The sequence below is a fragment of the Musca domestica genome, unplaced genomic scaffold (genome assembly GCF_030504385.1).
Source record: "Musca domestica strain aabys unplaced genomic scaffold, Musca_domestica.polishedcontigs.V.1.1 13, whole genome shotgun sequence".
Lineage (NCBI taxonomy): Eukaryota > Metazoa > Arthropoda > Insecta > Diptera > Muscidae > Musca > Musca domestica.
Genome location: NW_026712172.1, coordinates 6,535,998 through 6,550,314, shown reverse-complemented (window position 1 = coordinate 6,550,314; position 14,317 = coordinate 6,535,998). Strand labels below are relative to the sequence as shown.

The window sequence follows — 14,317 nt, the reverse complement described above, 5'->3', positions numbered from 1 at the left end:
GTGGGTCTATCTCGTTTCCTTTTGCCTGTTACAAACAAATGCATAAAGACATAATACCCTGACCGCCTTGTGGTGAAGGGTATAAACATTAAGACAGGCCGAACTTTTAATACCCTCCACCTTACAGTAAAGGAAACATTAGAAGCCATTATGACCCATAAATTCCAATTTTTAGACATATTCATGGGAAAATGTGCCAAAAATAATCAAAATACCAAAAATCGGGAGGTACCGTTATATGGGGGCTATACCAAAGCGTGGACCTATACATACAATGTTTCGCCACACGAACTAGGACCCATTATGATCTAAAAATACCAATTTTCAGATAAATCAGTGAAACAAAATACCGAACATCGGGAGGTACCGTTATGGAGGCTATACCACAACGTGGATCGACATATCTCATTTTCAATACCAACCATCCTAGGCACAATACAAATTGTTCTGCTAAATTTTGCTCTACGTCAGAAAGACATCATTAAATCGACTTAGAATTTTATGCTGATTATGAATATATACTTTATTGGGCCTACTACGAAGATTTAGGGATTGTACAAACGGAATAACAATGTTAATATATCCTCCTTTCCAAGGTGGAGGGTATAATGAGGTTACCTTTATTTCATTGTACCATGCGCTAACTGTTTCAAATCGACTCTAAAAAATGTTTTTGATATTTCGTGACCTCATCATGTTCTTCTTTTAATAATCTCTAGTCTTTGTTTTAGACCTAAACCGGTTTTAGACTACTTCTTATAAGACTCTTCCCCAGGTATGCCGCCTTCGAAAGTCTCTTTTCTGGGGGTACGGAGAAAGACATGATTTTCCTGGACATTTGGGGGAAATTATCATCGAAATACGTCATGTGCTGCAGATCACTCGAAAGGTCTATTTCAAAATCTGAAGGCGGAACCTGCTGACAAATCAACAGCAAAGGATATAACACCTTTGATATACCATTTTTATACCCTCCATCATATATTGTGTGGAGGGTATATTATGTTTGGCAGTCCGTTTTTAACTCCTCGATATAAGCATTTTAGACCCCAGATATTCGGCATTTTCAAGGTTTAAGTCCAATTTTTTACAGGAATTATTTAAAATTTGGTACTTGCCAAAGCAGATCCACGTCTTCGTGTATCCCCTGTAACTGTACCTCCCTATATTTGGCATTTTCACGATTGTACCAATCGATATTCGGTATTTTGATAATTTTAGACACATATTTTTAACGAATTTTTTTTCATTTTGAAAGTTCGTTCCAAGTGGTGTAGGGTATTAAAATTTCGGCCCGACCTAAGTTAGCTGATTTTTACTTGTTTGTTTTTAGTCTTGTCCGTCATTGTTCTATTCGCTTTTTATTTGATGATTTTAGCGACATTATTCACCGGAATAGTTTCAAATTTGTATTCGAAGTTCGTAATGGATAGTACAACCTATGACAGAAAATTGTCTGTGCAGGTCCATGTCTTCGTATAGTCCCCATATAAAGGTACCTCCTGATATTCGGTATTTTGATGATTTTAGCTACATTATTCACCGTTTTTTCTAAGTTTCGCATTTGAATATTGTAATGGCTTATGACAAAAGTTACCATACTATGGAGGGTTTGTAGTTTGTAACTCCTCGAAATACTCATGTCAGACCCAACAAAGTATATATATTCTTGATTAGCGTAAAATTAGATTTATTAGATTTATGTAGATTTAGCGATGTCCGTCTGTCTGTCTGTTGTAATTACGCTATCTTTCGAACGAACTGAGATAGAAGGCTAAAATTTTGCACACATGTTTATTTTCCCAGTAAGTAGTTAAGTTCGTAAATGCGTCATGTAGGTCCACGTTTTCATATAGCCCCCATAAAAACGGTACCTCCCGATATTCGGTATTTTGATTATTTTAGCGACATTATTCAACGGAATTGTTTCAAATTTAGTATTTCAAGTTCAAAATGAATACTACAGCCTATGACAGCAAATTGTCTGTGCAGGTCCACGTCTTCGTATAGCCCCCATATAACGGCACCTCCCTATATTAGATATGTTCATGATTTTAGCGACATTATTAACCGGAATTGTTTCAAATTTAGTATTTTAAGTTCGTAATGAATACTACAGCCTATGACAGAAAATTGTCTGTGCAGGTCCAGGTCTTCGTATAGACCACATATATCAGTACCTCCCTATATTCGGTATTTTACGATTTTAGGTACAATACCCAACGAATTTGTTTGAGATGTCGTATTTGAAGTTCGTAATGGATGCTACAGCCTGTGCCAGAAAATATAACGGTACCTCCCTTTATACCATATTTTGATGATTTTAGCTACATTATTCACCGTTTATTTCAAGTTTCGAATTTGAATATGGCTTATGACAAACAATGCCTATGTAGGTCCACGTCGTATAGATCCTAATATAACGGCTATATTCGGTACTCTAAAAATTTTAACAAAATTTTTTAAGGATTTTATTTTTTGAAAATTTCCAAATTCGAAGGTATTCAAAGTTCGGCCCGGCCGAACTTACTGCTTTTTAACTTGTTCTTTTTGTGATTTCCATCAGAAGAACATTTAACAAAATATATTTTATATTTTAATATGTGGATGGACTATCTAGGCTTTGTTGATTTAAAAACAATTTCCTCATGTGATCATATCTATATCGAATCTCATGCAAACATGAGACCGAAACGATAAGACTTTAGACCCCAAACATGGCGCCCAACGTAGATCAAAAATGTAATTAACGGCTCTTTTGTGGTTTTATTTTAAATTTTTTGTTCCATTGTGTGGTTTTTTGACAAAATTTAAATTTATTAGCAATTTTCTTTCTAATTATTTGGCCAAGACAAAAGAAAAAAAAAAAGAAATAAAAGAAATTAACACGTCCAAAATATTTTCAAACATCCCACGCAATTGCAGGAAAAATAATGTGAAATAATTGAAAAATTGTTATTTGCCAACAAAGAATTTAAAGTTCATTGGCACTATAGACAAACAATAGAAATTTAAAACGAAGAACCTTGAGTTGAATATTTTACCCAGCGATTTGTATGCCATTTTACGTTGACTTGCTGAAATAGAAAATATAATACCCAAATCCATTTGGAATTTTTCTTTTCAAAAAGAATAGCATAGACACCAACGCTTGGTAATTCACCTGCATTAGTATAGGTACATCACAAATGCCTCAAATGACAGTTTGGCAATCATGCATGCTTGACTGACTGATGGTGTGACACATAACAACTTTCTGCGTTGTTCTCATTGCCGTGTTATACATATACGTTGTAGACATTTGCATTTTATTAAATAACATTGATGGACTATGAATAGGAACATTAGACTATATTTTTATGTAAGGATTAAAATTAATTGTTGTTAATTTCAATATTCTAAAAAATTCCAGAATGTTCTGAAATAAGAAATCAATTAAATATGGACGGTCCTGTGTAAACAAGATTTAAGTACGCCTTACCTATTGACGAATTTAAGCTCTGCTTAAATAACGATTATGCCTCAAAGTATGCAATATAATATAGTAGTTATCGAAGTTTCCAACTAGGAAGAGATTTCTTATATATTTACATCAATTTGTTTCGATAATGTTTGAGACGTATGAAAAGAGTATGACACAAAAGGTCACTTAAAATTATACCTAACATAAATCAACATAGGTCTGTCTTCAGTTTCAGAAACCATTCGTTTGCTCATTTGGCTTAAGAGCATTTTGGCTTAAGAGCAGTTTGATGCCAGAGGGAACTAATATATGGAAGGCATATCCAATTTTGGACTGATTGGCCATTTGGTGCTCAATTAACTCGAAATCGGTTGAGGATATATGGGAGCTATATCTAAATTTGAACCGATTTTTCCAAAATCAGGCAGAGGTATTTATGCGCTGTATCTGATATTTGGTACCAAATATCTTTCTTGTGGAGTGCATGTTACTAATGTGGGGGACTTAAACACCAAATCGGATGAAACATACATATGGGAGCTATAGCAATATTCGGGCAGCATGTGACGGTTTTATTGGCCGTTTCAAGGCCATAATTCGTCTCAACCGATTTTCACCAAATTTGATCTACTTGCTTTAAGACTGAATTCGGTCGGATGTGCCAAAATTCAGGTCCATTGGACTGAAATTGGCCATTTGGTGCTCAATTAACCCGAAATCGGTTGAAGATATATCCAAATAAATTATCACATAATACTAAATGGTACTATTTAAGAAGTTTAGTTCTATTTTAGAACTTGTCGTAATTTTTAAGTTGGGATTTCCAAAAACCCTTTGGTACATCTATCCCGCACTCTATCATTGACTTCCATTCCAAATTTCAGAATTCTAGCACATTCCGTATGTTCAAAACAAACTATTACATTTGAGTACATTTTAATACTTTTCGTTCCCTTTAAGTAAGAATTTTCAAAAACTCAGCTTTTTCACATGACGAGGCATCAAGTCTAATCCTCGTGCGAAATGTCAAGATTCTACTCTTATATGTATATTATTTTTCTTATGTATTATATATTACCCACTCAGGGTTGCTTTGGTGCAATTATATGGGATAGACCGTCGCCTGTCTAAATCTAAATATTACGACTAAAACAAAATTAAATTTAAAATTTTCTCATGCTTTTTTATTAGTTTTATTTCTTTTTTGGCCGCATTATTTATATTTAAATGCCTACCACGCACACGCATGTACCCGTGCAAATTATAAACAATAAAAAATAGGAGAATTTAGGCAACAAACAAAAATATTGTTGATCTATGGACGAGAACATGTCGGCAGAGATTAAAAAAGTTCGATAAGCATACATTTGAGAACCTTGACCTATATTTGCATTATATATTCCATATATAACTTTTGTATTATATATGTACATACATATACGTATAAGAACAAGCCTTTATCATGTGAAACATGAAATGAAATATTGTACAGTAATGCTGAAACATACATACAGCTACTTAAAATGTATTCATCATTGGGTATTTTAATATTCCCTTGTTTTCCTTTTTTTAATTTGCTAAGTGTCTCTCTGGCCATGTTTGCCCTCGATATTCTGCACACTTTATGATCATTATTTCTAATTGTATTCTTATTTTTATGATGTCTGTTATTTTTAGGCGCTACCTTTGGCACTGGTATTACAGCCATCAAATTAACCGCCCTGGGTCGTCCTCAACTCTTGGTATGTAATAAACATGGGTCTGCACGCAAACCCATGGTCTTCATATTTTATGCCTGGTCGTCCTGCTAGTTAGGCGTTTTCATTTTATTAATATTACTGTTGTTGTTTTTTGTTTCGTTTCAGCTGCAATTGTCCGAGGTTATTATGCGCACACGTAAATACATGGAAGATATGGTGGGTGGTCAAGGCAATGTCTTAACCCATCACAAGACCATTAAGGATTTGGAAAAATATTATGCCAGTTTGGGCGACAATAAAAATGTTCAGGATTTCTTGAAAAATGTTACCTCCGACAAAGAAGGGTAAACAATCTGATATTATTTGTGTTTTGAAATTTGAAATAAGTTTCGAATTTGTTGTTTTTTATTTCAGTATTTTGCATTTGTTCCCCTGGTCCGGTATTGTAGATGAAGACTCACAGCTTAGTGACACCTTCAGAGTACCCGATCCCAAAACTGGTCAAATGCGTCGTTTGATCTCACAAATTCCGCCCAAAGAGGAAGAAATGTTTAGAAATATGATTCGTCGTTTGAATACTATTGTTAAGGTATGTATGTACTCACGTGTGGCGATATTTGTTCATTAAGACTTGTGTAGACATGGGATAGGCTTTTTCATGTAGTTTGGAAATAGTTATATGCATTGATTAGATTTAAATTGTTATCGTTATTCTCATGACAAATCATCGGTGTTAATTATTGGAGAAATCTAGAAAATTTGTTCCTTCCATAATGGTCAGGTTGTTGAAGTAACGGTTTGAACTACTTCTCGGTATGCCTTCTTAGAATTCATATTAGAATTTGGCTTTCCGACATTGGAAATTTTAACTAATTACACTTCTTAGTTACTATCAACATTCTAATCAAGGTTGAGAAAAGTTATTTTTTCCACATTTCTTTAGAATACTATTCTTTAGCATACTATTAGACGTTCCCTAGAATTATTAAATTAAATGGAGACGCTTTATGATATTGAATAAATTAATAAAGAGAAATACATGAATATATTTATGTAAAAACAAGTAAAAAGCTGTAAGTTCGGCCGGGCTGAATTTTGAATACCCTCCACCATTTGGAACGAATTTGGCAATTCTCAAAAACAATAAAATTCGTTAAAAATTCTGTTAAAATCTTAAAAATACCGAGTGTGGTGTTATATTCGGGTCTATACGACGACATGGACCTGCATAGGTAACTTTTGTCATAAGCCATTACAATATAAAAAAGGCGAAACTAAAAAAAACGCTGAATAATGTAGCTAAAATCATCAAAATACCGAATATCGAGAGGTACCGTTATATGGGGGCTATACGAAGACGTGAACCTGCACAGACAATTTTCGGTCTTGGGCTGTAGTATTCATTTCGAACTTCAAATAACAAATTTGAAACAATTCCGGTGAATAATATCGCTAAAATCATCAAAACACCGAATATCGGGAGGTACCGTTATATGAGGGCTATACGAAGAGGTGGTCCTGCACAGACAATTTTCTGTCTTAGGCTGAAGTATTCATTACGAACTTTAAATACCAAATTTGAAACAATTCCGCTGAATAATGTCGCTAAAATCATCAAAATACCGAACATCAGGAGGTACCGTTATATGGGGGCTATACCAAAACGTGGACCTACATGGCTCATTTTCAATACCAAAAGTCCTGCAGACATAATATACATTTGAGTAAAATTTTATCAATCTATTTCAATTCGTTCGGAAGCTAGAGTAATTTCCACAGACGGACGGACATCGCTAAATCGACATATAATTTTATACTTTGCGAAAATGTATATTTCGAAGTGTTACAAATGGAACGACAAACTTTATATACCCTCCATACTATGGAGGATATAAATATAATAATATAAATAAAGCATACGTATTAATTAAATTATTCGAGCGTTTCAAAGAACTACATTGACATATATTATAAGTTAAGAAAGATTAAAGGTGACAGATCTTTGTAGGGAAGTATAGTGTTGTATAATTGTTAAAATTTTTGGGAGCTCCTTAAAGTATGCTATACTACTATATGAAAATGACACATTACATATGACTAAGGTTTCCACTATTTCAATTTCATCTTTCGTTTGAACTTTTGAAAGATAAACGTTGTTTTTTCATTTTCCCATTGCAGACTGCAGCTGAATTGGATGTTCGCATTATGATTGATGCCGAACAAACTTACTTCCAACCGGCCATTTCCCGTATTACACTTGAAATGATGCGTAAATACAATAAAGAAAAGGCAATTGTATTCAATACATACCAGTGTTATTTGCGCGAAGCATTCCGCGAGGTAAGCATTAGAACAAGAAAAGCCTTTGTTGTTTAAGGCTTTCTTTTAAACAACATCTTTTATTCTTTTATAGGTTAATACCGATTTGGAACAAGCCAAACGCCAAGATTTCTATTTTGGTGCTAAATTAGTGCGCGGCGCTTACATGGAACAAGAGCGTGCCCGAGCCCAAGCATTAGGCTATCCCGATCCAGTGAATCCCAGTTATGAAGCTACAACCGAAATGTACCACAAAACATTAACTGAATGTTTGAGACGAATCAAAGTGAGTTTTGGACAATTTGAATTGAGATCGTTTGTTTTTAATAAAAGAGTTCTTCTTTTGTTTTAGATACTCAAAGATAATGGTGAAGATGCAAAGAAGATCGGTATTATGGTAGCATCCCACAACGAGGACACTGTTCGTTATGCCATTGAGAAAATGAAGGAAATCGGTATTTCACCCGAGGATAAGGTCATATGTTTCGGTCAATTGTTGGGCATGTGCGATTATATTACTTTCCCATTAGGTGAGTTAATTCCGTTTATTTGTAGGTACTTGTTTTCTCGTCGAAAATGATTTTTGTTCAAATTGCTTCTCAGTCGTTGAGTCATCATTCTAAGACTTATCGTTATCGGTATTGGGGTGTTTTTATCGAGTGTTTGACCACTATCAGACTCGTTATTCTAGTAATCTAAGCGCTCCTAGCCAAATAATTTTTTTAATCTAAAAAATATATTTCCCATATGTTTCTCTATGTCACGACAGATCTGTCCTTTAGCACGACAGCGCAGATTTAATTTGAAGTTGAGAAGGCTCAGATTCTCTTTAAGAAGAAGCAATATTGATTAATTGGTGCCCATTGGTTCCCAATGATGGGAATATAAGTAAGTGTGACGTTTACCGACACATCTCGAAGCATTCTTTTTGGAGGAGACTATGCCGTATGAACTTGGGGATTGAATTTGAACATTTTCTATGTTTCTCAGGTTTGCTATAGATGGTAGAACTTGTTAAATAGGAGATCATCCAGAGTTACTCTTTAGACATTGCTTACATATTCTACATATGAAATAAATTTATGATGAACTTCCCTAGATAAAACTCTTTCCTGAGATATTCTTTAGCTAGAGGAACTTCTTTAATACACCTAAAAATCGCAAAACACTCCCTGAAGCTGTTCTGTTTATAGGAGGCATTCTGGGGCTCATTTAATCCTAACAACTCATGAGATGATTTTAATTACAAAATCTATATTAGGGACTTCCTCTCGTTATACCCTCAGCTATATGGTATATATCATTTGATAAGGAAAACAATTATGTATGTCTGGTTGGCTGGTGCGCACTATTACTCTCGAAATGAGTGTCTGATCTGGTCCAAACTTGGCACATCCTTATATTTTTTTGTTAAGCGGTAAAAATTGACGAAGTATACAATTTGACCTAAGCTTGGTGTGAAAAAGTACAATATCGGCTTATATCTTCTGGTACCTCTCCCAAAAAGGGTAAACATTTTTATAATCACAACGCTTATAATAAGTGAAGGAAGAGCCTGGTATCTTAAAATTTCGCATATCCAAATATTTCGACCAGTCTTATATCTTTTTGGTGAAGATAGCATAGATCGGTTACCTTCTTCTCATACAACGGGTCTAAATTTTGAATACTCATAACCGCCGTGAAATACAAACTTGGCACATCCCAATATTTTTACGAACACCAGATCTGGTGCGAAGAATGGATATATCGGACCACTCCTTCTGCTACCGTTTATAAAATCCGGAAATGTTCCCCAGTTCCATTCAAAGAATGCACATTCCGATATTTGTACTAACATATGGTTTAGGGTACATATGGGATATGTACTATCAATCTTTATGGTGCGGTTGATACTTTTTAAAATGTTTTTTTTTTTTATAAATTAAAGTTCTAACTTGAATCCATGTTTTAAATAATTCTAATCGCTTTTGTATTATCTCCTTTGCAGGTCAAGCTGGTTACTCGGCCTATAAGTACATACCGTACGGTCCCGTACAGGAAGTCTTGCCATATCTCTCGCGTAGAGCACAAGAAAACAAGGGTGTACTGAAGAAAATCCAAAAGGAGAAACGTTTATTGCTTGCCGAAATACGTCGCCGACTGATGCGTGGTCAATTGTTTTACAAGCCAAAAGGAAACTATGTACCCATATAAATTACAAAACCAAACTACTCCTGCTCATCCAAGTCCACAACAACAACAACTACATGCCATATAATGTCATTATCTAGAAAAAATGTCGATTAATTAAAACAAAAAGAACCCGAAACTTAATTAAATACTGTAAAGCATACACACACATATATACAAAAGCAGAGGAATGAATCCCACTACCATTTTCATACACACATACAATTACAAAGAGTGTCTTAAAATAATCTCAGAAAATAGAATCTCTCTATTAAGACAAAAAGGCTTGTTCATATTCACAGCAGCAACTTAAATACTTATCTAGAATACTTGTTAATTTAACAAATTCAAATACATACATATGTGTTAATTAAATATTAAATATAGAGTTAAACAGAATACAATATTTATGTAATTTATTAAAAAAAATATTCTCTCAATTGTGAATGTTTGAAAGCCTTGTCTTCTCTTTCGTATGGTCGAAGAATGTGTGTTTATGGTAGCTTCTTAATTTAATCTGTTTTGCATTTTCATCCTTTTACGAAATCGAAGTAAACTTATAAAACTTGTAAACTTGTAATTCTAAAGACAGAAACTCATAGAGCCTACAAGACAGTGAGTGACTGCCAGAAGTCATAAATTGTTCTGGTGCAAAGATAACTAAATGCTCGAATATTATTAGAATTTTTTCTTCTCTGTTTTAAAAAAAATTAGATTTCAACACGCCACGTGGTTAGTTAGGATGATTAAAAAATAATAATAATAATTTAAACTGAATTTTATGAATCTCTTATTTTTTTAAGTTGAACAAAAAAATACTTTTGAGAAAGTCCCTTTGATTGTTTTTTTATTTGTAAAAAATATTGTTTAGTCGTTTTAGCGTTTTATTTGTCATTTATATAAGTTTTATTTGCATAAACATTAAACTTTGCCCAACCCATAGCTACCCCGCCACCACACACACACACTTATGTTTGTAAAATCTTAGTTATTTTAAAATTGAGTTTTAAAATAATTTAAGGATTACCGTATTATTTCTTGTAAAAACCCACCCTCTTCTCCGTTTAAAAATAAGCTAATGATAAACCAACTACATTTATTTGCATGTATAAAAACAACAACAAAACTAAGTTTTACATATTTATAATTCTGCAGTTCTTACTATTACACATTTTTAATTATTATGTATTACTATTATTACTTTTATTCGTACAGCTGTATGTTAATTAAATTGTTTTTTTGTTTAAAAATATTTTATTATTTAATAATAGTATTTCCTTCAACCAATGTGTGTTTTAATTTTTTCTCACTTGATTTTGTCTAAAGAATTTTCTTTCTGTCAGGAAATAAATAAAACAAATAAATTTATTACTAAATATTATTGTTTTAAGTTAATTGCACACCCAGAACCATCTTAGATTTTATGTCCATAATAAGATTTGAGTATTTTCTTTAGACAGTTTATTTGTGGGTGAATTTTTCACCAAGGAACTCACGTGCCACGGCTCTTTACCTACTAAAAAATCTTCAATAATCTAGTCACTCTACATTATTTTTTTAGAATATTTATTTTAGAATATTTAAATGATTGTTTTTCAGTAGAATTTTTAGATCCAGTGGGATGAAACATTAGTCTACCCTTATTGCGGTGGAAAAATGGTATAGAGCCTATAATAAACATATTTAAAACCAAGGGTGTCCAACCTGCTCAGCTAACTAATAATAAAACAGTGATGAGCGCAGGGTGGGGTATCGGGTTTCTTCTTCGAGTTATATGCATTTTTCATATACAGGGTGAGATAAAAAAACTGCAACAAAGTCATACGCCATCATTTTTAGATTTTTTTTTTTAAATTTTATTGAATGAAAGCAAAAAATTTCGGAAATATTATCAAATTTTAGAATATGTTTAGATTTGTTTGAATTGGTCACGCTTGGCACGAATTATGGCCTTCAAACAGCCAATGAAACAGTCACACGCTGCCCGAATGTTGCTCTGCGGTATTTTGGCCCATTCCCGGCGAAGCGCTTGCTGGAGGTGATCGACACTTTGTATTTTTTAGTGCCAACCTTGGTTTCCAAAATACTCCAGACACAATAGTCCAACGGATTTGAAACCGGAGATTTTGGTGGCTATTGTGCACTGGAAATGAAGCGAGGAACCTCATTTTGTAACCATTCTTGGGTGGCGTGTGCTGAGTTCGATGGTGCTGAGTCCTGTTGGAATGTCCAAGATCTGCGGCCAAAATGTTTGCATGTACAAGGCTTTAATACACCCTCCAGAATATTTTCGCGATAATATTCGGCATTTATACTGATGCCAAGGTCAATTAATACGAGCGAAGCGACCATCGGCTGTTATGGCGGCCCACACCATCGCCATGGCTGGCGCTTGAGTTCTGGTGGCCAACCGAAGGTGCACATTTTCTGCTGACCTCTTTGGCATGTAAACACGATCATTTTGTTGGTTGCAAACTGCTGGACAACGAATGTTTTCTCATCGGAGAAAACCAAATTCGGCAGTTCACCACTTTCGGCCAGGCGAATCAACTAATATTTGCCGAATGTAATATTGCGATATGTTCAGCTCACGCTTATTCACCTTTGACAACTATTTTCTTGAGGAGCGAAGGTATTGGAAGCCTCGGGCTGCTTGCAGACAAGTGTAGTTTATGATGAATACATAGCTACTTTATGAATGAGTTTGGATCGTTTTCTGAGTAAAGTAAGCAGAACCGTTTATTCCATAACAACGTAATTTGGATGCTATAAATTTCACAGAATTAGCGCAAGAGAAAGGGTTTGAAACTATGAGACAGTTGTTATTAAATACAGGGGTTAGTGCGCCAAGTTACACATCCCATGACTTAAAGGTCAAAACTCGGCAAAGGCAAGATAAAGTTTTGCCGCCAATTATTGATTTTGTGGTTTCGGTATTTAATGAACTTCAAAACGAAAGCTTCAGTCAAACCACGACAAAGGCAAACAATTTCAGCACATATTTAGGGCTTCTGCTTCTAATACTGGGTAGAAAATATTCTATTGAGACTGACAGATATTGGGAAGGTCCTTCGGACAAACCTCACAAATATCATGTATTCAAATTTTCATATTCTGAAAGCTTTAAAAATTCATATTTTTTTAATATTCCATGTTTCACCATTTTCGTCATATAGCTTAAGAGTCTTGACACATTCAGTGGGACGATTCCTCTGAACGAAAGTCTTTACTCCGTGTGTATGCTATGAATGGGAATTAAATAATAAAATATATTATAAAAAAACGTTAAAAGAAAAGACACAAATGTTGAATAACATACATGTTAACTAATTAAAATGACAATAATAAAAAGTTAAAATTAAAAAAAAAAAAAAAAAAAAAACAAAACAAAACAGAAAACAATGAACTAACTAAAACTGAACATTGAAAGGCGTTTACATCGCAGTTAATATTCACTTAACGATTCCATTGCAGTTCCGAATCGCGAACTACATAAACGCTTTATCTAATAACTTGGTATCCTTTTAAAATCGAGTTAACTGTTTTTCTAAAAACTACTCGTATTCAAATGTTTTTTGTTTAATCTTTTTTAAATCATTAAATAAATAGGGTTATTTATATTTAAAACTTATTTTTAGCGATTTTATTATAAAGCATAGCAGCATTCTGATAATATATAAATGGGAGTTCTAACTGATTCTTCTTCTTTTTCCTTTTTGGATAATAACGATATTTATTATTCATGCTACATATTTACATTTTATTATATTAGTAATAGTATATACTACGATTGAATTATATATACACACATATATATATGTAAGTCCATATAAAAATAGAATGTAAACGATATAAAAAAACAAAATTTGGGACTTCGTTCTTATATGTACTATTTGCGGAATTTTATTGTGTATTGTACTCAAAACAAAAAAGAAAAACAATAAATCAATTGAATTAAATAAATATTCAGTGTTGAAAAGAAATAAATGATATTTAAAGTAACTGCAAATGTTTTATTTTCAAAAATAATTGAAATTTATAGACAAATTGAAAAGATAATTAACAGAATGTCTCTGAGACCACATAAAGTTTATATTTCTGACCCACATTAGATTCGATTTAGATATGTCATTGAAATTTTCCGAATGTATTCTAATTGACATTAAAGATTCTTAGACTCTCTCGCTGCAAAAATATTCAATAAAGGCCCGCTATTTATTTTCGGTTTCAGACGCATTTTCCAAACATATACAGGGTGAGATAAAATAACTGCAACGAAGTCAAACGCCATAATTTTTAATTATTTTTTTTTTTAATTTTATTTAATGAGAGCAAAACATTTTGGAAATAGCATCAAATTTTAGAATAAGTTTAGATTAGTTCGAATTACGGTCTTCAAACGGCCAACGAAACCGTCACTCGCTGCCCGAATGTTGCCCTGCGGTATTTTGGCTCATTTCTGGCGAAGCGCTTGCTTGAGGTGATCGACACATTGGTATTTTTTAGGGCCAACCTTGCTTTCCAAAATACTCCAGACACAATAGTCCACCGGATTGGTATCCGGAGATTTTGGTGGCCAATGTGCGCTGGAAATGAAGCGAGGAACCTAATTTTTTAACTATTCTTGGGTGGCGCGTGCTGAGTGCGATGGTGTTGAGTCCTG

General features: G+C 33.7%; 1 protein-coding gene across 3 annotated transcripts in view; it reads left to right on the top strand.

The window, feature by feature from the left end:
* The window catches only part of LOC131800826 (proline dehydrogenase 1, mitochondrial-like), a 58,309-nt gene extending 45,153 nt beyond the window's left edge, over nt 1–13,156 (top strand). For all 3 annotated transcript variants that reach the window (XM_059118569.1, XM_059118568.1, XM_059118570.1), the window contains exons 6-12: nt 5,141–5,205; nt 5,329–5,507; nt 5,578–5,752; nt 7,342–7,503; nt 7,577–7,768; nt 7,835–8,012; nt 9,473–13,156. In XM_059118569.1, coding sequence (XP_058974552.1) covers nt 5,141–5,205; nt 5,329–5,507; nt 5,578–5,752; nt 7,342–7,503; nt 7,577–7,768; nt 7,835–8,012; nt 9,473–9,678 — 1,157 coding nt within the window. In that variant the 3' untranslated portion in view covers nt 9,679–13,156. The remainder of the gene's footprint in view (nt 1–5,140; nt 5,206–5,328; nt 5,508–5,577; nt 5,753–7,341; nt 7,504–7,576; nt 7,769–7,834; nt 8,013–9,472) is intronic.
* The last annotated feature ends 1,161 nt before the right edge of the window (nt 13,157–14,317 follow it).